The sequence below is a fragment of the Labeo rohita genome, chromosome 8 (assembly GCF_022985175.1).
Source record: "Labeo rohita strain BAU-BD-2019 chromosome 8, IGBB_LRoh.1.0, whole genome shotgun sequence".
Classification (NCBI taxonomy): domain Eukaryota; kingdom Metazoa; phylum Chordata; class Actinopteri; order Cypriniformes; family Cyprinidae; genus Labeo; species Labeo rohita.
In genome coordinates this window covers 36,313,022-36,336,050 of record NC_066876.1, presented here as the reverse complement: position 1 = coordinate 36,336,050, position 23,029 = coordinate 36,313,022, and the positions used below count along the sequence as shown (strand labels likewise).

Below are 23,029 nucleotides of genomic sequence, written 5' to 3'. Positions count from 1 at the left end.
AGTTAAAGAGAGTTACCAAGGAATAGTTCACCCAAAAATGAAAATGAGCTGTTTAGCTTCCTCAGGGCATCCAAAATTATGATTTTTTTTTTTTTTTTTTTTATGGGAGCTTTTTTGGAGAAATTTAGCGTTACACCACTTGCTCACCATGGATCCTCTGTAGTGAAGGGGTGCCGTCAGAATGAGAGTCCAAATAGCTTTCCACAAGTAATCCACAAGTAAAATGTCTTAATGATGGATTAGTGTATTACAAACAATGCTTTTCGCTTTACAAGACATTAATGGTGTGGATTGCTTGTGGATTATTGTGATGTTTTTATCAGCTGTTTGGACTCTCGTTCTGATGGCACCCATTCACTGCAGAGGATCCATTGGTGATCCAAATCTGCTGTGAACTCATGTACATCTTGAATGACCAGAAGGTGAGTGTTTTGTACCTAAATGCTAATTATTAAAATAACAACATGCACTTTAAACAAATGTACCGCTGCAAAATCAGTCATTGTGATGGAAAAAAATAACAAAACCCTGATGAGACTGTTTTATTTTAGGCATCTGCATTCACCTCTCATCTCCACTGCTGTCTTTTTGTGTTTCTGTACGTCTCTCCGCGTTTCCCCGTCTGTCAGAGAGGGAACCCTGCGAGCGGGCGACCGTGTGTTGAGCGTGAACGGTGTTGCTGTGAACAGACAGAAACATGCTGACGCTCTGACCCTGATCATGCAGAGCAGCCAGGAGGCTTTCTTCCTCATCGAGTACGACATCATGGTCATGGGTGAGCAGGCACACAGATGCGCACGTGCACGCAGACACACGCTTTAGTTTGCTTGTATGCACAGATACTCTTGTGCGGCCTTAATTAGAGTAGAAACATATTCCACTTCCCTCTGGATTCCCATGGGAAAAGCAAAGCACCAATGAGATCTATATCTTTTCTCCTGGATGGCAAAACTGAAATTTCTCTCTCTGGTTCCAATTTGGCAGACTCAGTCCAAAAGTCGTCTGGGCCGTTGCAAGTGGACATCGCCCGCTCCGCAGGTTCAGTACTGGGACTCAGTCTCACTACCTCCCTCTACAGGAACAAACAGGTCATTACAATCCAGAAAATCAAACCTGCTAGTGTTGCGGACAGGTGAGTACACACAAATGCACAGCCAAAGAATCACCTACATAATACATTAATAAATCACATATGTACAAAAGCATGGATGGCAAATTCATTCTAAATAAGCTTATCCAACACAGTAATTTTACAAAAGATCAACCTTTTTCTTCCCAAAAGAGTGGGTGCAGCCATTTGTAAAGTCTCACTTTTTTTTTTTTTTTTTTAAAAGTCTCATCTGCGTCCAGCTATTTTTAGCTGTACAAAACAGCTTGATATTGCAAATTCAAAAAGGTGGATACATGCAAAAAGGTGGATACATAGATATATAAACCAAACAGATTATTCTGCCAGTATTTGGACAGCTGGTTGATATTTTACCGATTATCAGCAGCTTGTTGGTTTTTAAAATATACTGACAGCTTCATAATGCACATCTTATTGTCACATTTTTTTGAGAATTTGTATAATTTGAAATAAATAAATGAGCTAACATTAAAGTTCAAAAGTTTGGGATCAGTACAATTTTTAGTGTTTTTTTAAAGAATTCTCTTATGCTCATCAAGGCTGCTTGATCAAAAATACAGAAAAAAAACAGTAATATTGTGAAATATTATTAAAGTTTAAAATATTTTAATATAATTTAAAATATAATTTATTCCTGTGATGCAAAGCTGAATTTTCAGCAGCTGTCCTGCTTTATATATATATATATATATATATATATATATATATAAATATATATATATATATATATATATATATATATATATATATATATATATATATATATATATATATATATAAACTTGGATATATTTTAGAGTAGTCAGTGTGCAGCTTGTATAGCAGTGTATATTTATTGTCCCCTAAAATTACTCAAAATACAGCCATTATTGTCAAAATAGCTGCCAGCTTATATATATATATATATATATATATATATATATAAAAATGTACTGACCACAAACTAAATAGTAGCTTATATTGTTAGCAAATATTTCTATTTTAAATAAATGTTGTTCTTTTTAACTTTTTATTTATTAAAGAATCCTGAGAAAAGTATTCAACAACAAAATATTTAGCAGCACAACTGTTTTCAACATGGATAATAAATCTGAATATTAGAATGATTTCTGAAGGATCATGTGACATTAAAGACTGGAGTAATGATGCTGAAAATTCAGCTTTGCATCACAGAAATAAATTTTATTTTAAATATATATTCACACAGAAAACAGTTAAATAAACAGTTATTTTTGTTAATAGAAATAATATTTCACAATACTGCTTTTTCTGGATTTTTACTCAAATAAATGCAGCCTTGGTGAGCATGAGAAATTAGTATTTAATACTGATTATAATGTTAAAGCAGAAGTCCACTTCCAGAACAACAATTTACAAATAATTTACTCACCCCCTTGTCATCCAAGACATTCATGTCTTTCTGTCTTCAGTCGTAAAGAAATTATGGTTTTTGAGGAAAACAGGATTTTTTCTCCATATAATGGACATTGGTGCCTCGATTTTGAACTTCCAAAATGTAGTTTAAATGCAGCTTCAAAGGCTCTAAATGATCCCAGCCGAGGAAGAAGGGTCTTATCTAGCAGAAAATCGGTCATTTTTTTCAGAAAATAAAAATTTGTATACTTTTAAAGCACAAAAGCTGGTGTAGCACAGGCTCTGGGATGCGCGTCCATGGGTCATTCTTGAACGATTCGTTCATTTTGAACGAATCTTTAAAGTGACTCAGGAAGAACGAGTCGTCTCGGGGAGTGATTCGTTCAGTCGCGCATGCGCAACATCCTATTAGGTTCTGTACTGGAATTAGTTCACCTGTTTCGAGTCTTCGGGTTTTTCGAGTGGTTCGTTCATCTTATGGGGCTGTCACGTGATGAATGAACGACTCAAACCTAAAAACTTGTCAGATAAGAGGTGAGGTGAGCTAATCATAGACTAAAGACCCAGGTAAACAATGAATGAATCTTTTCTGTTTCTTATAGCATTATAGTTTTGTCTTGTTTGTAGTGTGATCAACGTTTGTGTAAGCAGTAGATGTGTTAGGGAAGTAACACGTAACATTTTAATTATATTTTGCTAAAATGAACGAAATGACTCAAAAAGATTTGTTCATTTTGCTGAACGAGACTCAAAGGTCCGAGTCGGTAAAATGATCCGAACTTCCCATCAGTACTACGAATCACATGTAAGTTCATCGTCTGTGTACTGAGTATGGCAAAAAACTCCATTGTACTTTCTCCTACAAAAAACTCCGACATCGTTGTACCTTTTTGTTTGTAAACAGCGTTTGACTTGCACTTTCTTAGTCTTTTCACATTCGCTTTGTAAACACTAGGCCTGTAGTTCCTGTAGTTCCGTGTGACTTTTCGACGTGATTCAATAGTACGTGGACGCGCATCCCAGAGCCTGTGCTACACCAGCTTTTGTGCTTAAAAAGTATACTTTTTTTTTGGAAAAAATTACAGATTCACTAGATAAGACCCTTCTTCCTCAGCTGGGACCAAACCTCCCATCATTACTCTTCTCTCTAGGCATGTCAAAACTAAATTTTATTTTTGATTACATCACCTTGTGTTTGCAGATTACACTCCTCACAGTTAGTGTTATATCCACATGCAATAAAAACTAGATTATTTCATGTAATTAGCATAACGCTGAAAATATTCTCTTTTAATTCTTTGTAAATAAACATTTAGCAATCCTATTCTCTCGCTGTTTTCTCTCGCCTTACACCTTCCCATCTGTTGTGACTGTTTTCACCCTGTTTCTTGCTTTGCTCCACACAAATGCCTTTCTCACCTTGTTACCGCTGTCTGTCTTTCTCTTCCTGTCTTTCCCTCTTTTCCTCAGATGTGGTGCTTTGCATGTGGGAGATATTCTCCTGGCTATAGACGGCATGAGCACAGAGCACTGCTCTCTGATGGAGGCTCAGCAGCTCCTGTCCAGCTCCTCAGAGCTCACCAAACTAGAGATCCTGCCCTCGCAACACTGCTCACATGACACAGGTCTGTCAGATACAGCTCACGAACAATCTCAGAGACCCATAGTGACTGATATTCACATGCTTGGATAATCTAGACATGCCTTGTAGCATTTATTCACAAGCTACTTTACTTTGGCCATGTTTGCAATAGCATGCTACCATATTGTTTACATATTGTTTCTGTGCACACTATTCAGCTTTTTCTTTAATGTGGAAGTAGGCCTGTTGGTAAAACTTCCGATTTATTATCCGCTATAGCAAAATAACGAGAAGAATAACAATGTGCTGTAAACAGTAAAACTGTTGGCACTACAAACCAATGTGCTCATAAATAAGATAATACATTAAAATTATATGATAAGAAACACCAATTTGCAATATCAAGCAGCAAAACGAGACAGAAAGCCAGACCCATAAAATTCACAAGGGGCCATGCTCACTCTTACAGGAAGAAAAAGGTGGATGCATGCTATGAAAATTAATAGTGCACACATTATCCAGCAAATTATATATTTCAGATACTGCATTTTACCAAAATGTACAATATATAAGAGCTTAATTAAATAAATTAAATAAAAAATTTAATAAATGTAATAAATCTAAAATAAAGAAAAATATATATTTAAATAAATTAAATACAATTAAAGTGTTACTATTAATTATATAATTAAAATTAACTGTGAGGGTTTTTTTTAAACACATATTTTATGACTTATTAAACTTCTAAGAGTTTAACATAAAAAATGCTAAAACATTTTTTTATTTTTATTTAGCTATTGTATCTGGAGACCACCTACTGAATATTTTATTTTATTTTATTTTATTTTATTAAAAAGTTCTTTAAAAGTCTTAAATTTACCCTCATAAAACTTGCAGAAACCCTGACCTCAGTTACTCTGGCCTGTTTGATTGACAAACGATGTTAATTTAGTATTATTTGCATACTATTTTAGTATTTAGTAATATTTTGAATGATCTTTTTATATTTATACTGCCAGTCCAAACAGTAAGATTTTTTATGTTTTTTAAAGATGTTTATTCTGCTGCATTTATTTGGTCCATAGTGCAGCAAAAACAGTAACATTTAGAAATATTTTTACAATTTAAAATTTCTATTTGAATATATTTTAAAATGTAATTTATTCCTGTGATTCCTGAATTTTGAGCATCATTACTCCAGTCACATGATCCTTCAGAAAAAAAAAAAAAAACATTTATTATTATTTATTAGAGTTTAACGTAAAAAAATGCTAAATCATTTTTTTAAATATTTTTATTTAGTTATTGTATCTGGAGACCACTTACTGAATATTTTATTTTATTTTATTTTATTGGACACCACATGCAGATTTTTTTTTTTTTTTGGCCATGCCATTTTACATAGTATTTATTTGTTTGTTTGTTTGTATTATTATTTATTAATATGTAAAAATATGTCAAATGTAACATACTGTAGTTATACTGACCTTCAATATTAGCAGGATAAATGTACAATGCGCTTTCCAGAAATACCATCAGTTAACAGCAAGTCTTTAAGATGTTGTGACATGAATTTCACTTCAGACTACAAAAACAACTCAAACAATAACAAATAAATAAATAAAAGGATAAACAAATAAACATTTAAAGAGGAAAATAAAAATATATATTAAAAAAAAACAATAACATCTATAGGTGTTAATATTGGTGACTAAATAGTCACAAAGTTAAACAGTCACAACCTCTGCAAAAGCACAAAAAAAAGATATTTCCCATATATATTTCCCTAAATCTTTCCAGTAACATAACCGTATAATAAAGACATCATTTAGAACAAAAAAAGAACATTAGAACATTAAAATTCTGTACCATTTTAAAATTTTTGTTTTTTATTTATTCAGTCAATCAATCAAAAATCTAGACTTCAGTTTCTGAAATTTGTGCTACAGTTGTGTTGTAGCACAAACTGTGCTACAGTTTTTTTTTTCTCATACTATTTATATATTCATTAACTCTGGACTTGATTTATCAAACACTTTCTGAATAAAAATGTACTATTTGTACTATTTCATGCTATTTATGCATTTATATATGCTAAACTCATCACAGTAAGTTCATGTGAAGACAAAAGTAGCATACAGTTAGAACTGTTTAGTTTTGTATACTGTAAAAACAGTAGACTGCATTCATTTTATACTGTGCAAGAAGCGATACACTAATGTATTTATCCAGGCTGATTTCCCGTCCACCAGCATTAGTATAAAAAGCATCAAAGCTCTATTTTTAATTCATATTCTATTTGAGTTTATGCTCTATATCTACAATATGAACTCGATTCACAGCTGCTGCCTTACACTTGCATCCATACTGGATTCTTCCCTTGTTCCATCTTTCTTTCTCCTTCTGTCTCTCTTTGACCTTTATTCATGCCAGTGTCGGTTTGTAGTGCTTGTCGGCGTCCAGCTTTGGGCCACTTTCTTACAAGTATCATGAGTCATTCTTAATATGCAGAGCACTGCAGGCAAGACTTCCCCTACCCTACAGACATGAGTCCACACACACACACACACACACACACACACACACACACACACACACACACACACACACCATGAGCTCAGAGCCTTCACTCTGGCTTTACCATGTTACTAGAAACCGCATTCTGACTGTATCATTGGATTTTCTAGAAATGCGATATGAACAGGCGCAGAGAAGTTATAAAGTGATTTGAACACCTGCATCCTCTTTAGCTCAAGCTTGAGCTCACCGGGCAGCTCATCTGTCAAAGAATAATCTCATATGTGGAGTCATTTTTCATGCACACAGATTATACACTGCTGAACTGAAAACTGAGGAAACTACAGAAAGACGCGTCTTACGCTCACCAAAGCTGCATTTATTATTTTATAAAAATACAGTAAAATAGTGAAATATTATTGGAATTTAAAGTAACCATTTACTTTTTGAATATATTTTAAAATGTAATTTATTCCTGTGATGCAAAGCTGAATTTTCAGCAGCCATTATATTCCAGTCTACAGTGTAACATGATCCTTCACTGCTTTGCATGTTTAAATCAGCAGGTGGTGCTCAGGTATCATCCCAGAAAGTATATTTTGGATTTTTTTTTTTTTATATTATTTAAAAAAATCTGATCTTTCTAAATCTAATCATTTATAGTTTATTCAAACTTGAAACGAAAGGTTAAGTTCATGTTTGCATTGCAGTGTGGGATACATTTTTCTGTGCTCTGTTGTACACAGCACATTTTGACACATACTACATCATCTGGGTAGTCCATGCATATAGAAAAATTCAATATGCATGCATCATACTGCAAAAATAATATGTGTGTTATGGTAGTGTACTGTTCTGATCATAGCCAAACATAAAACCTCACAGGGTTTCCAAAGGTCTTAAAAAGGCTTAAATTGCTTTTCCATGAATTAAGGCCTTGGAAGGGTCTTAAATCAGAGCAGCAAGTCTTAAATTCATATGATCATGGCATTAATTTTCGCGAGGGATTGTTTCCTCATGTGTTTCATTTTAAAGTATATCTTTTGTGTTTTCTGGATGCTTGAGACAATAAAATTAATTAGACAACTGTATTAGGCCTAATAAAATCATAATCATAGGTAACTGTCTAGATCTACTACTGTAATTTGGAAGTAATACAATTTATTGCAATTTATTAATTTACTTTTATATTTTATTAAAGGTCTATTTTGACCCTGTACAATAATAATAATAATAATTTTTTTTTTTTTTTACTTCCATAATGAGGGAGGGGTCACTACAATACAATTCTGCTTAGGGCACCCATGTGGCAAGCAGCGGTCCTGTTTACAAGCTACTTAAAATCAAAGTAAAATGAAGAAAAGAGGGAAAACCCAAACAAACTACAAACAAACAACTGCTTGATGCCGAATTGCCACTAATTTGAAAGTGAAAGTAAAATATGCACGGCACTTTTACCGAAGGAAAGCGAGGAAAAGAGGGAAAACTTGCTAGATGCTGAATTGCTGCTAATTTTAAAGTAACAGAAAAACTTAAACTATACTTAGGGAACATATTGCTGCATTGTTTTCCCTTCCTTTAAATTTTCTTTAGTTGGTCTTAAAAAGGTCTTAAAAAAAGTCTTACCCTCATAAAACTTGCAGAAACCCTGACCTCAGTTACTCTGACCTATTTGATTGACAAACATTGTTATTTTATTTGCATACTATTTTAGTATTTAGTAATATTTTGAATGATCTTTTTATATTTACTATCAGTCCAAACAGTAAGATTTTTAATGTTTTTTTTTAAAGAAGTTTCTTCTGCTGCATTTATTTGATCCATAGTGCAGCAAAAACAGTAACATTTAGAAATATTTTTAGTATTTAAAATTTCTATTAAAATATATTTTAAAATGTAATTTATTCCTGTGATTCAAAGCTGAATTTTCAGCATCATTACTTCAGTCTTCAGTGTTACATGATCCTTCAGAAAAATATTCTAATATTCTGATTTGCTGCTCAAAAAACTTTATTATTATTGAAAACTGCTGAGTAGATTTTTTTTTTTCAGGTTTCTTTGAATAGAAATTTAATTTATCTGAAAATAAATAAAAAAAAAAAACATTATAAATGTCTTTATCATCACTTTTCATCAATTTAAAGCATCCTTGCTAAATAAAACTATTAATATCTAGAATATATATATATATATAACTTTTTATTTCAGATAAATGCTGATCTTTGGATCTTTCTGTTCATCAAAGAAACCTGAAAAACTTACTCAACAGTATTAAATATTGATGATAATAATAATAATAATAATAATAATAATGATGATGATAATAGTAATAATAAAATGTTTCTTGAACAGCAAATCAGCATATTAGAATGATTTCTGAAGGATCATGTGACACTGAAGACTGGAGTAATGATGCTGAAAATTCAGCTTTGATCAAAGAAATAAATTACATTTTAAAATATATTTAAATAAAAAGCAGTTATTTTAAATAGTTAAAATATTTTAAAATTGTATTGTTTTTGCTGTATATTGGATCAAATAAATGCGGCTTGGTGAGCAGAAGACACTTCTTTAAAAACATAAATAATATTACTGTCCAAATACTTTTGACTGGTAGTGTATATTTTAAATTTAATTTTAACTTTTAGGTTTTTCTCATTTTATGTGCTTTTGTATTAGTTTTTTGTTGTTGTTGTTGTTGTTGTTGTTGTTATTTTAAATATTTCTGTTCAGTGTTTTATTTTGATTTAATTTTTAGTTTATAATTTGTAAATTAATTGTTGTTGCAGTTACTTACAAATCCTTTCAAAGTTCTTTAATTTAATTATGTATATATATACACTACCGTTCAAAAGTTTGGGGTCAGTAAGACTTGTAATAGTCTTTAAAGAAGTCTCTTATGCTCATCAAGGCTGCATTTATTTGATTAAAAATATAGAAAAAAAACAGTAATATTGCAAAATGTTTTTATATATTTATATATTATATATGTTTTTTATATTATTATAAAATAATGTTTTTTATTTTAACATACTTTAAAATAGAATTTATTCCTGTGATGAAAAGCTGAATTTTTATCAGCTGTTACTCCAGTCTTAAGTGTCACATGATCCTTCAGAAATCATTCTAATATGTGGATTTATTATTAGAATGATCAATGTTGGATAATATCAACAGTTGTGCTGCCAAATATTTTTTGGAACCTGTGATTTTTTTTTTTTTTTTTTTTTTTTTTTTTTTTTCAGGATTCTTTCATGAATAACAAGTTTAAAAAGTACAGTGTTTATTCAAAAAATAAATATTTTATAACAATGTAAATTATTTATTATTAACTTTTAATAAACTTTTAATTATTAACTTAATACATCCTTGGTGAATAAAAGTATTAATTTCTTAAAAAAAAAAAAAAAGAAACAATAAAAATGTACTGACCCCAAACTTTTGAACGGTAGTGTATATATATATATATATATATAAATTTTTAATTTAATAAAAATGTTTAGAAAAAATAATTTCATCTTTATTTTAATAGTCAAAAGGTTTTTGATTAAAATTAACAATACTGTTCACAAATCTGATATTTTGAGTATGTTTATATGTATTTTCTAATTGTCTGAATCTTGGATGACCTATTATGTAATTAATAATTTAATAAGAAATAATTTAATTTTATGAAATTTTAAATCATCAGACTTTCAAAAGTTGAAACATTTTTACACGTTTAAAACTGCTAAAAAAAAAAAAAAACTTATTTATTGTGTTGTTTTAGTATATGGAAACCCCTTGCTTAATTAAAAGCTCAACATGGTCAGATCATGTGACAAAAAGAGGTAGCATATTACAGAATTTTTTATTTTTGTCGTACCACTTCACATACAATGAATACCTGTATGACCTATTTGCCAAAATGTGTGAAGTCCAGCCATACCAACAGGTTAAAGTTTGTCTGGTTAAGTTTTACCAGTGCATTGTTTAAAAAAAAAATCAGAGGCTAAACATGTATTTTTCCTGTTTGCTGTCTTTTTGGTCACAGATTATTAGGATGAAGAAGAAAAATCATTGAAATAACAGCATGTGAGAAAGCAGAGTAATACAAAGAAAGCAAACCAGAGGATCTCTTTGAAGTGCAGATTTATCTCTGTGTGAACAGCTGGTCTGATGGGCGTGGCTCGTCCTAACGAGCGTGACACATGCATGCCTAATTAGGCATCGTTAGTGACACAGCTGCTTAGTGTCAGAAGGATCCGTTTCTGTCAGAATCCAAAACAATGTCCTCTATCTGTCTCGCAGAGCGTTTGTTTCTGACTGTGAGTGAAGAGAGAGTTTTAAGATGGTTCCTCCGCTGCTGTCAGCTTTATTAGAGCTGGCCCGGAAATGTAAGCAAAAGAAATGTAGGGAGTAAATGTGCTGTGTGTGAAGGAGCGAACGAAACGCATGCCTGTGAGCGGCGTCTCTGATTCGGCCCCGTGAATGTCAGCGATCAGTGAAGCGGTGTGGATCAGTCCACATCAGATCTTTCTGCGGGAGTGCTGTAACATGAGCTTGTTTTGAGGAGAAACGACCCATTTACCGTCCATGTTGAGTGTGTCTGTGTTTTCCCTGCAGTGCGTGTCCAGAGGAGCAGTCAGCGTCAGTGGGACTCTAGTGAGAACTACAACAGTGCTCCTCCACCTTTCCAAAAAACACCCTCAGCCTGGAGTCACACCACCCCTACACCCTCACACCGATGTGAGTGTGCCCCGTCTGCACGTCTTCATAATCTACTGTACATTAGATACATGAACTGGATGTGATGATGCATTTTAAATGTAATGAATATACAGGGAGAGAATGACTTACAATCAAAATAGTGTATTAATATAATATACTAATAATACTGTCTGTATGAGTGGAATACCTAGATGACCTACTGTAGTGCAGAAATGTTCATCATTCAACAGAGCAAACTGTGTGTCATACTCCACAATGCAGTGTGCACTTGTATTTGATTTCCTGCGTGGCGGGTTAATTGGAAGAAATGTCGTCCATAAATAATGATTTTATTTGCTTTTTACTTTTTCTTTCTTTCATTCTTTTTTTTCACATCATCTTTTTTTATTCATCTGTATTAATATTTTTATTTATATCTTTCTATGTTTTTTATATATATATATATATATATATATATATATATATATATATATATAATTTTTTTTTTTTTTTTTTTTTAATTAATTTACCTATTTATATTTTCTTTCTTTCCTTTGGTTATTAAATTTTATTTACATATTACATTTTTTTTTTTTTTTAATATTGATTTACTTGTTTTCATTTTTTTAAATTTAATCTATTTTCATTTTTATTTACTTTTTTATTATTTCCCTTATTTTTCTTTCATTCTTTCAATATGTATTTAAATGTTTTATTTATTTTTATATACTTATCCACTTTGTTTTAGTATTTTTATATTTCATTGTTTATATTTTTTATTTATATATTTATTTTAGATTATTTTTTTATTCATATTTACCTATTTATATTCTTTCTTTTTATTTATTCATTTTTGTATTTCTTTCATTTGTTTTTTTACGTTTAATATTTACTCTTTCGTTTTTGCTTTCCTTTTATTCAATTTTATGTACATATTCAGTTATATATACATTTTACTATTCCTTTATTTCATTTTTTTAATTTAATTTAATTTATTTTCATTTTTATTTTCTTTTTCAATATTTATTCTGTTATTTTTCTTTAATTATTTCAATTTTTATTATTTTTTTATTTGCTTTATTTAAATGTTTTATTTTTTATATACTTATCCACTTTATTGTTTTAAACATTTTTTATTTATATTTCATTATTTTTTTTTATTTTATTTTGATTTTTATTTTCATATCATATTTACTTATTTATATTCTTTCTCTCTTTCTTTCTTTCTTTTGGTTATTCAATTTTATTTACACATTCACATTGTTTTTTTGGGTTTTTTTTTTTTTACTATTGATTTACTTATTTTCATTTTTATTTATTTATTTTTGTTATTATTTTCTTTCATTGTTTTAGTATTTATTATTTTTATTTGCTTTATTTAAATGTTTTATTTATTTTTACATATTTATCCACTTTTAGTATTTTTATATTTCATTGTTTATATTTTTTATTTATTTATTATTTATTTTATATTATTTTTTAATTTATTCATATTTACCTATTTATATTTTTTCTTTCCTTTTTTTCATTTATTTATTCTTTTTTTGTTTTACTTTTAATATTTACACACTTTCTTTTTTCTTTCTTTTTATTCAATTTTATGTACATATTCAGCTATATATATATTTTTTTTACTATTCCTTTACTTATTTAATTTTTTTTAATTTAATTTTTTTTTCATTATTTATTGTTGTTTTTCTTTCATTACAATTTTTATTAATTTTTATTTGCTTTATTTAAATATTTTATTTTTTGTAATTTATTTTCATTTTGATTTATTTTTTTGATATTATAATTTCCCTTATTTTTCTTTCATTATTTCAATATTTATTAATTTTTATTTGCTTTATTTAAATGTTTTATTAATTTTTACTTATCCACTTTGTTTTAGTATTTTTATATTTTATTGTTTATATTTTGTTTTATATATTTCTAATATATTTTATATTTTTATAACTCATTGTTTATATTTATATATTTTTTATTTTATACTATTTTTTTTATTCATATGTACGTATTTATATTCTTTCCTTTTCTTTATTTGTATTTATTCATTTTTGCATTTCTTTCATTTTTGTTTTTTTTCTTTTTTTTTCTTTTGATATATTAATATGTATTCTTTATCTTTTTTGTTTATTCGATTTTCTTTACATATTCACTTATTTCTTTACTATTCCTTTAGTTATTTTTGTTTTTAAATTTATTTTAATTTTTATTTACTTTGTCAACCTTTTAGTTATTTTTCTATTTCAATTTTTATTCATTTTTATGTGCTTTATTTAAATGTTTATTCATTTTTATTTACTTTATAGTTTTAATTTTATTAATTTATGTATTTATATATTTTTATTTACTTTCTTTTATTAATTTACTTCTTTTTATTTTATTTATAGTTTAACAATTTTCAGACAAAGTCAAGGAATATTTGCTGTTTCACAGTAATTTAAATACCTGATTAAAAATATGCTATAATTGCTGTTGCAGTATGTTATAATTAAACTGGCTGTCACTCATACTGCCTACTAGCAGTATTGCTCGTATTCCATTCATCTATAGCCATACACGGATTACACATGGTGATTTAAGCCTTGTCGATCTTGTCTCTTCTCCAGCTGTGACGTCTGGCGTCTCTGCAAACACATCAGGCTTTCACAGTTACAACTGTGGCACACAGTCGGCCTACCCCAACACCTATCCCAGCAGCACCCTGCCCTCCTACCCGTCCAGCCCTCGCTGCACCGTCACCAAGAGGAGACAAAGGAGAAGAGACCACAAGAGCTCATGTAAGTGCATGCATGTAGATCAATGATATTTCCATAACAATCCACAGTAAAATAGCTTAAAACATACTTTCATTTTAGTGTCTCTGGCGTCGAGTACGGTGGGCGCCGGCGGTCAGGTGGTGCATATAGAGACCAGTGAGGTGGTTCTGAGAGGAGATCCTCTTACTGGATTCGGCCTGCAGTTACAGGGGGGAGTGTTTGCTACTGAACCGCTGTCAGCGCCTGCCTGCGTTCGCTTCATAGAGCCTGACACACCTGCTGAAAGGTGAGAGGACGCCGCTGCCCCGAGCTGTCGAACTGTAGACGTGATGCATGCTGAAGCCTTTGTCTTGTACATTCAGAGCCTGTGGAGAGATGTATGTACATGTACGAACACAAACACGAGCCTTACAGCATGAGAGAAAGCGGAGACACTGATCTGGCCCAGTACAAAGATCACCTGTGACAGCTTGCTTCAGGATTGTAGACGTTACTGCACCGTTGCTATTGTTCTGTTGACGTCTCAGTCCCACGTTTGCAAACCTGAAGCATTTATCAAAATGTGAACCAACAAGAAGATACAAAAACACAGATGTATTTTGAATCTGTTTAATACAGTAATATCAAGCAACCAAGGGGGTGTAAACTTTTGGAATTTGAAGATCAGGGTAAATGTAACTTATTTTGCCTTTCTGAGGAACATGCAAGTAACTTCTGAAGGGCAGTACTAAATGAAAAAAATATTATATTTAGGCACAATAAGGAAAATGTAAACATCTTCATTCTGTTTAAAAGTTTTCACACCCAGCTCTTAATGCATCATGTTTCCTTCTGGAGCATCAGTGAGTGTTTGAACCTTCTGTAATAGTTGCATATGAGTCTCTCAGTTGTCCTCGGTGTGAAAAGATGGATCTCAAAATCATACAGTCATTGTTGGAAAGGGTTCAAATACACAAAAATGCTGAAAAACCAAAAAACCTGTGGAACCTGAAGGATTTTTCTGAAGAACAGCAGGCAGTTTAACTGTTCAGGACAAACAAGGGACTCATTATTTTCTCTTGTAGACTATATGTAAACATCTTTTATGTGAAATATCTTATTCAGGTCAGTAGTAAATAAAAAATAACATGCATTTTGTATGATGCCTCTTATTTTGGCCAAATAATTAACATTTTGCCGATTCTACAAGGTGCATGTAAACTTTTGACTTCAAATGTATATAGATAATAATAATATTATTATCCAGTGTTACACCTATAAATTATTCAATTGTTCTATCATCTTTATATATTATCAGTATTATTATTAGGGCTATCACGATTATGACATTTGGCTGATGATTAATTGTCTAAGAAATAATTGCAACTGCGAATTAATTGTCTTTTTTTTAAAAATTGTCATTAATTGTTTTTTTTTGTTTTGTTTTTTATGTTTATGTTTTTACGTTTTTTTTTTATGCTTTGTTCAGTAAATTGTTAAAAAGGATAGTGATTAGGGACAAAATAACATTGAAACATTTCTGAAGACCAGAGTTACCCTCAGAAACACATTCATATAAACCCCCACACCAGTATTTAGATTTTTCTTATATTTCGAGAATCATGAACAATGAATTTGCTGTGTCCGTACAGTATTTTTGCTATTGCGTCTATTCTGTCCTCTCTGTGACTGTTCTGGCCTCATACACACTGCAGCTAAATTTGGTTGTCAGTTCACCCTTTACTCCTTAATAGCGTTCTGTACAAACATAATTCAGTGAAATACAGGGGTGACAACCGCATTCGACAACTCCATTACCTTCCGAACAATACAGGTAATGTTAGTGACTGACAACCGCCTTTACAGAAATGCTATGCAGTGAAAAGCCCTGCATTTCAGCCCAACTTTTTTATGACCCTAGGGCCGGGCTTCGGGCAAATTTTCACGCCATAGTTCAGACGCAGCCGGGCATAGGTTTCTCCTTATTTTTATATGAAGATATCCATCAATTATGGTGATAAACAATTGCCGTGCTGGTGGAAACAATGCGAGACTTCTCTTTCGCTTTCACTTTCGAGACTCGGAAGACATTTAGTGTCTCAGTAGCAGTGCCTTCAGCGCAGCTGATCCACGTTCAAGCGCAGGCAGTATCAATATCACGCGATCAGCAGTTTTCCCCATGATTGTGTAGCTTAGTGAACCAAACTGAGAGACCATTTTGAAGGCTCAGGAAACCTTTGCAGGTGTTTTGAATTGATTAGCTGATTGGCATGTCACCATATTCTAATTTGTTGAGATAGTGAATTGGTGGGTTTTTGTTAAATGTGAGCCAAAATCATCACAATTAAAAGAACCAAGACTTAAACTGCTTCAGGCTGTGTGCATTGGCTTTATTTAATACATGAGTTTCACAATTTGAACTTTTGAACTTTTCCACAACATTCTAATTTATTGAGATGCACCTGTATGTGTGGTGAATCACAGGGAAAGCAGTACCAGAGCAACAGGAGGCTTGACTCGCTCGTGTTGCCAGATCTTGGTAGAAACCATAAAAAACCGAAGTAAATCCAAATGCTTTATGCTAAAAATTAGTAGTGACTCATGTCTGCTTAGTTTGATAGCTCCATAAACTCGATCACTGTTTCATCCGAGCTTAAACAGCAAGCCCGAAAGCACTTGTAATGAGTGATCATGGCAACACAGACGGCACACACTCTGTGAAGCAGCATGAACAAACATAAAAAAAAAATGCCTCTGTGCGCAATAATCATGCTTGTCTGAATTGACCGCGGTTAGATGAAATCAGACGGTTATTTAATATATGCGACATGCCTAGTTGTTATTGTATATTTTGAGTATTATTGAACAGTGTCTTTTATCATAATGTTTTTGCAGAATTCGAAAAACAAAGATTAAACTTGTAATTATGGCTTTTTTTTTTCTCTTCATAATTGAGTTTATATGTCAATTAAAAAAAAAGATTTGCAAAAAAGTCAGATTTGTGAGAAAAAGCTCAACGATTAACAATTAACTTTTTTCTTTTAATTCTGCAACAAGACTGATAAAAGACTGAATGGGAAAAAAAAGTCTGAATTGTGAGATGAAAAGTCATTACCTTTTTTCTTTCCTTCTGTCTTTAATCATCAAAAACATTAAAAAGTAAATAAATATTAGTCATTTTAAAAAGTAACATCTTATAGTTAGTGATAATATTCTATGCCTTCTGTTAACTTGTATTGTTATTGTGTGTGCATGTGTCTGTGTTTATTTGGATATGTTCCATATATATTTGCATTCCAGGTGTGGGGTGTTACAAGTCGGAGACAGAATTCTTTCCATTAATGGAATTCCCACTGAGGACGGAACTCTGGAAGAGGCCAATCAGCTGCTCCGAGATGCAGCGCTGGCCAATAAGGTCGCACTGGAGGTGGAGTTTGATGTAGCAGGTACAAAATATAATTTTAGTCAAAGATTTAAGCTGATTTTAAATGTGACCTGAATGCAGAATCACAGGTGTTTGTATATTTGTGTGTGTGTGTATCTCAGAATCAGTCATTCCCAGCAGTGGCACATTTCAGGTGAAGTTGCCCAAGAGACGTGGAGTGGAGCTGGGCATTACAATCAGTGGTGAGTGATGACCAAAAGGGGGCGCTGTTGACCTAGAATAGTTTACAGATCATAAATAAACATGATGTACCTTTAATTTAATGAAATGCAAGCTGAATTTAATGCACTCTGTATAATGTTAAATTTAAGGTGGTAACTGCATTAAATGGTGTTGCAATAATTTCCTACGCTTTCTTCCTACTAACAGCAAGCAAGAAGCAAGGAAAGCCTTTGATCATCTCTGAGATACAGAGAGGCAGTATTGCACACAGGTACACCTCATAATACCAATTCATTTATAAACCTGCTATTAGAAGAGAAAAACTGATAGATATGATGTTTCTGGTTCACTGTTTGATGTGAATTGACCTTTTCTAATAGAATAGGGACCTTGGAGCCAGGCGATCGTCTGCTGGCCATCGATAATGTTCGGCTGGATAATTGCGGGATGGAAGAGGCCATGATGGTCCTTCAGCAGGCCGAAGGGATGGTCAAATTGCGCATTCAGAAAGACGAAGACAACCTGGGTGAGTGTGTTTTTGTGTGTGTACTCTATAAGAAATGCTGATTCTCATTTGTACTGAGATAATGTTGTACTAAAGTAATTTTGTAGTCAAATATTCAAAAATCTAAATGAGTAATCAAGTACTGGAATTTTAGTCACATTTTAGATTTTTGTTTTAGTTAAATGTGGATGGCCGCTGTAAAATCAATATGCAGTACTAAAATTGTTTCTGTAATTATATTAAAATATTATTAAAATAATTTATAATAATGTTTTTGTCCCCCCCCACCACCACCTTACGGTTAATAACTTCAATCTGTGCTTTTATTTATATATTTATATAATATTGATACATACTGATAATATAAGTATGCATGTACATTTATAATATTTTATTTAATGTAATTTCATGAAGGTATATATACAGTACATTCACATTTTTAATTAAAACAAAAATTAAAACTGCAAGTTGGTATTTCATATATATATATAATATGTGTGTGTGTGTGTTTGTATTATATATAAGTATATGTATGTATATAAGCAATATGCATTAATAGAATAATGTTTTTATTCTGAACTAAAACTAAAAGTATTTAAAAAGAAAAATTTAAACTTGAAATAAAACTTAAAATGTGAAAAACTTTAACTTCAACTTATTTTGCCATTACAATTCCTAAAACTAAAACTGGTTTAAATAAATAAATAAATAAATAATAATAAAAATAATAATAATTATTATTATTATTATTATTATTATTATTATTATTATTATTATTATAAAATAATTTTAAAATAAAAAAATATAATCTAATGAATAAAATCTAATTCGAATAAATAAACAAAAATTCTAGTATATAAATATTACTAAATTAACACTGTAAATAAACATTTAAAAAATTAAAAAATTAAAAATTAAAAAATGCAAACTTAATGAAAAATAAATATATACTATATATAATATATAAATATATAATATCTAATTCTAATTATTAACAAATGTTTCAGTATCTGATTATTACTAAAATACATAAACATAAAAAAATGCATTTAAAAATAAAAATAAAAAATGAAAATTGAAAACAGAAATAGTCTAATAAATAAATAAAATCTAATTCTAATTTAATCTAATTCTAACAGTATTATGGTATAAACGTATTACTAAAATAACACTGTAAAAGTTTTTAGCATTTGAACTTGTGTATGTGTTTTCTTGCAGATGAATTAGAGTCATCCGGTTCAGTCATATTCACAGTAGAGCTCAAGAGACACGGCGGTCCTCTTGGAATTACCATTTCAGGCACTGAAGAGCCCTTCAATCCCATCTTGATCTCCAGCCTGACCCGCAACGGCCTTGCACACAGGTGCACTTAAACGCTCACCGCCTCATCTAGTGTTTCATCCAGCAGTACATGAATAATACACACTCAAACCTGCATGTTTCATAACACACGTCATCTGACATCATGAGCAGCAGCTCACATGTGATATCTGGTGGGCAGTGTGGGAACTGCAATTACCTGAGTTTCACGCGAGATTGTATTTGTAAAGGACTGGTGCTCTTCATATCGGCGACCGTGTTTTGGCCATCAATAACATGAGTCTAAAGGGAAAACCTCTGAGTGAGGCCATCCACCTGCTGCAGACCGCCGGAGACACGGTTACCCTCAAAATCAAGAAGCGATCTGAACGTAAGCGTCAGAATTAAGACCTCTGTGTTTGTGTTCTGGTGAAGTGCATGCCAACATTTCCGACATATAATCCACTAGGAAAAGCATCTTCATAAATAATGCATCAGTGCTTGTCCTCCTGACCCACATCTGTCTTTTCCAGCACTTTTGGAGTCGGACAGGGGCAGCCCGTCCAGGACGGCCTCGTGCGTGAGCGACATGGAAGACGATCGCTCAGATTCTCTCAGGCGAGGGAAATACTCTGAACTTCATCGAATGACCACACCGCCCAGTCTGGATTCAGCCATGGACTCATGGGATAGTTCAGCCCTGGATGCCGGCTATGGAAGTCAAGGTGCGGAAGATCATGTCAAACGTAATTGAATGTTAACGAGGGCAGAAACATAAGGTCAGCGAGGGTTAATTAACTCATTTGGACATTTAATCAAGTGGGCGAGAGGGATAAGATAAGATGACTGTGCCTGGATTGGGTTTTGAGTTTTCTTTTATTGAGGTCAATGAAAGAGCCTTGGGAAATTAAAGAGAGAGTCAGGGTTGCCAGGTCCCAGAAAAATGTACAAACAAAAACTGAACCAAACCTGCCCAAAAAGAATGAAAACTAGCTCCTTCCTGCATGCAATCACAGTTTACAGCTCCATAAAATAAAATATTTTCATTTAATTCATTGTTTTTTTATTTGGATGATTTTAGCTATCCAATATGTAGTATGTGCTTTTTTAAATTATTTATTCTGTGTTTTAAACCTCATATATATGGAATAACATACCAGATAGATACACTTTATTATTTTACTGTTTCTTTGATTTTGTTTTTTTTTTTTTTTTTTTTTTTTTTTTTTTGAAGATGTCCTTATATATTCTGTATTTTATACTTCATATACTGTATGCAGAATAAAAGACCAGATGGATAGATGATAGAATGATATATATTAAATATATTTTTAAGCACTTCATGATCAGTTAAGCACTTCGCTGCATGATCACTTCTTTAAAATGTGAGAAAAAAAAAAATATATATATATATATATATATATGTATGTATGTATGTATGTATGTGTGATCATTTCTTTCATATATATATGTATGTATGTATGTATGTATATATATATATGTGACCCTGGACCACAAAACCAGTCATAAGTGTCAATTTTTCGAAATTGAGCTTTATACATCATCTGAAAGCTGAATAAATAAGCTTTCCATCGATGTATAGTTTGTTAGGATAGAACAATATTTAGCCGAGATACAACTATTTCAGTATGTGGAATCTGAGGGTGCAAAAAAAATCAAAATATTGAGAAAATCGCCTTTAAAGTTGTTTAAATTAAGTTCTTTGCATTGCATATTACTAATCAAATATTAAGTTTTGATATATTTACAGTAGGAAATTTACAAAATATCTTCATGGAACATGATCTTTACTTAATTTCCTAATGATTTTTGGCATAAAAGAAAAATCTACAATTTTGATCCACACAATGTATTTTTGGCTATTGCTACAAATAAACCCCAGCGACTTAAGACTGGTTTTGTGGTCCAGGGTCATATATATATATATATATATATATATTTATTTTTTGTATTTTGTCTGCATACTGTTTTTTTCCTTCACTCTTCTTTCCACATTCATTCTAGTTTTGTCTATAAATAAGCATCAATGTGCAATTATTCTACAATGACAAGCTCAATTAAAATTCCTGAAATTATAATTAAAACTCAAGTAATCTCCTTAGGTTGCCAGGTATTTATTCCAAGAATAAATAAACTTGAAGGATCCTTTTTTATTTTTATTTTACATTAATATTACCAACCAGTAAAGCTTTTGCCATCGTGTGGTACATTCTAAAAGTATCCGATAACCCACATCCAGCAGTGGGGTCATTTTTGTTCCTGCAATGGCATTTTAAAAATGGCCCAATTGTGAGAGCAGTCATGTGAACCTGGCATCACTTGACCAAATTATGGATAAATGAATTATAATTTTTCCATACTCTGTTGAATACAAAAGGCTAATTTTAGTAGAGTTTCCAAGCGACATACAGTGACTAGGTGCTGTCCAGCTCCAAAAGGACAAAAGTGATCTATAAATACTAAAACACTGTTTTCCTTATAGTCGTTCCTTCTGAAAAATCTCTCAAATCTAACTTGTTTGTGCATAATCAAACCTAAACCTTTATTTTCAGGTGTCTATATTCATAGAACGTCTGATTTCACTCTTCATCCCAATGACTGGAGACAGACCAATCACAGGAGCCCGCTGGTCTCCAGAAGACACGCCCACCGTCCTGCTATGTATGATGGGAGGCCGGGTGAGGACGACTGGACGTACTCTGGGTGAGAGTTCATTTAGGGACACAGCTTGTTGATTCTGTCGGTACAGTACATCTTTATCTAGTCAGAAGGTTAAAGAAACATAACAGCTGATGTTTCATGAGAAGGTCATTTGTGCAGAAAAACATTTCAGCTTGATTTATAGTTTTGGTTACTAACGCACAGTCATGTGGCTGTTCTTTGTTTTGGTTTGTCAGTTATTATTTTCCATGTATGTGCACTTAGAAATGAAACATAAAGGTGAATCTCATAAAACGTGTCAAGAACATGTCCAGGTCATATTTTAAATATATATGATTGAATTGTAACACATTCATGTATTATGGTAGTATTTGTGTACTGCCTAATTTAGGCTGATTTGGAAAGAAAAAAAATGATTTTTGGAATAAACTGTGACCTGGACATGTTGTCATGCACTGTCTGTAAAATACTGACATAACTTTTACAAGTTCATTTATTTTATTTATTTTTTCCCAATTATGTACACTACAGTTTGAAAGTTTAGGATCAGAAAGATTGATTAGGTTGTCTTGAAAAAAAATTCATAAAATTAAGGATTAAAAATAAAAAAAAATCCCATAGATTTACACTGATAGAATGTTTAAATGAGCAACACTATTCAAACTTAAACTCCCAGAATCCCTTGAGACTAGACTAGACTCAAGACTTCCCTTCTATGAACTATTTCTAATCAATTCAAACTTCCATTCTAATATTTCTAATCTATTTATCTATCTAGACAAGCCTAGCAACTAAAATCATGCTAGTAACTTGCTAATCATGCTAGCAACATGCTAACAACTTGCTAATCATGCTAGAAACATGCTAACAACTTGCTAGTTATGCTAAAAACAACTTAACAACT

General features: G+C 31.5%; 1 protein-coding gene across 4 annotated transcripts in view; it reads left to right on the top strand.

Annotated features, from left to right (window-relative positions):
- grip2a (glutamate receptor interacting protein 2a) overlaps window positions 1-23,029 on the top strand; it is a 57,993-nt gene that overhangs the window by 27,891 nt on the left and 7,073 nt on the right. For all 4 annotated transcript variants that reach the window (XM_051116822.1, XM_051116825.1, XM_051116823.1 and 1 more), the window contains exons 7-20: window positions 630-775; window positions 985-1,132; window positions 3,974-4,128; window positions 11,208-11,330; window positions 13,904-14,074; window positions 14,153-14,339; window positions 17,333-17,478; window positions 17,579-17,659; window positions 17,847-17,910; window positions 18,020-18,165; window positions 19,363-19,507; window positions 19,695-19,834; window positions 19,977-20,168; window positions 22,017-22,167. In XM_051116822.1, the coding sequence (XP_050972779.1) occupies window positions 630-775; window positions 985-1,132; window positions 3,974-4,128; window positions 11,208-11,330; window positions 13,904-14,074; window positions 14,153-14,339; window positions 17,333-17,478; window positions 17,579-17,659; window positions 17,847-17,910; window positions 18,020-18,165; window positions 19,363-19,507; window positions 19,695-19,834; window positions 19,977-20,168; window positions 22,017-22,167 (1,995 nt within the window). The remainder of the gene's footprint in view (window positions 1-629; window positions 776-984; window positions 1,133-3,973; window positions 4,129-11,207; window positions 11,331-13,903; window positions 14,075-14,152; window positions 14,340-17,332; window positions 17,479-17,578; window positions 17,660-17,846; window positions 17,911-18,019; window positions 18,166-19,362; window positions 19,508-19,694; window positions 19,835-19,976; window positions 20,169-22,016; window positions 22,168-23,029) is intronic.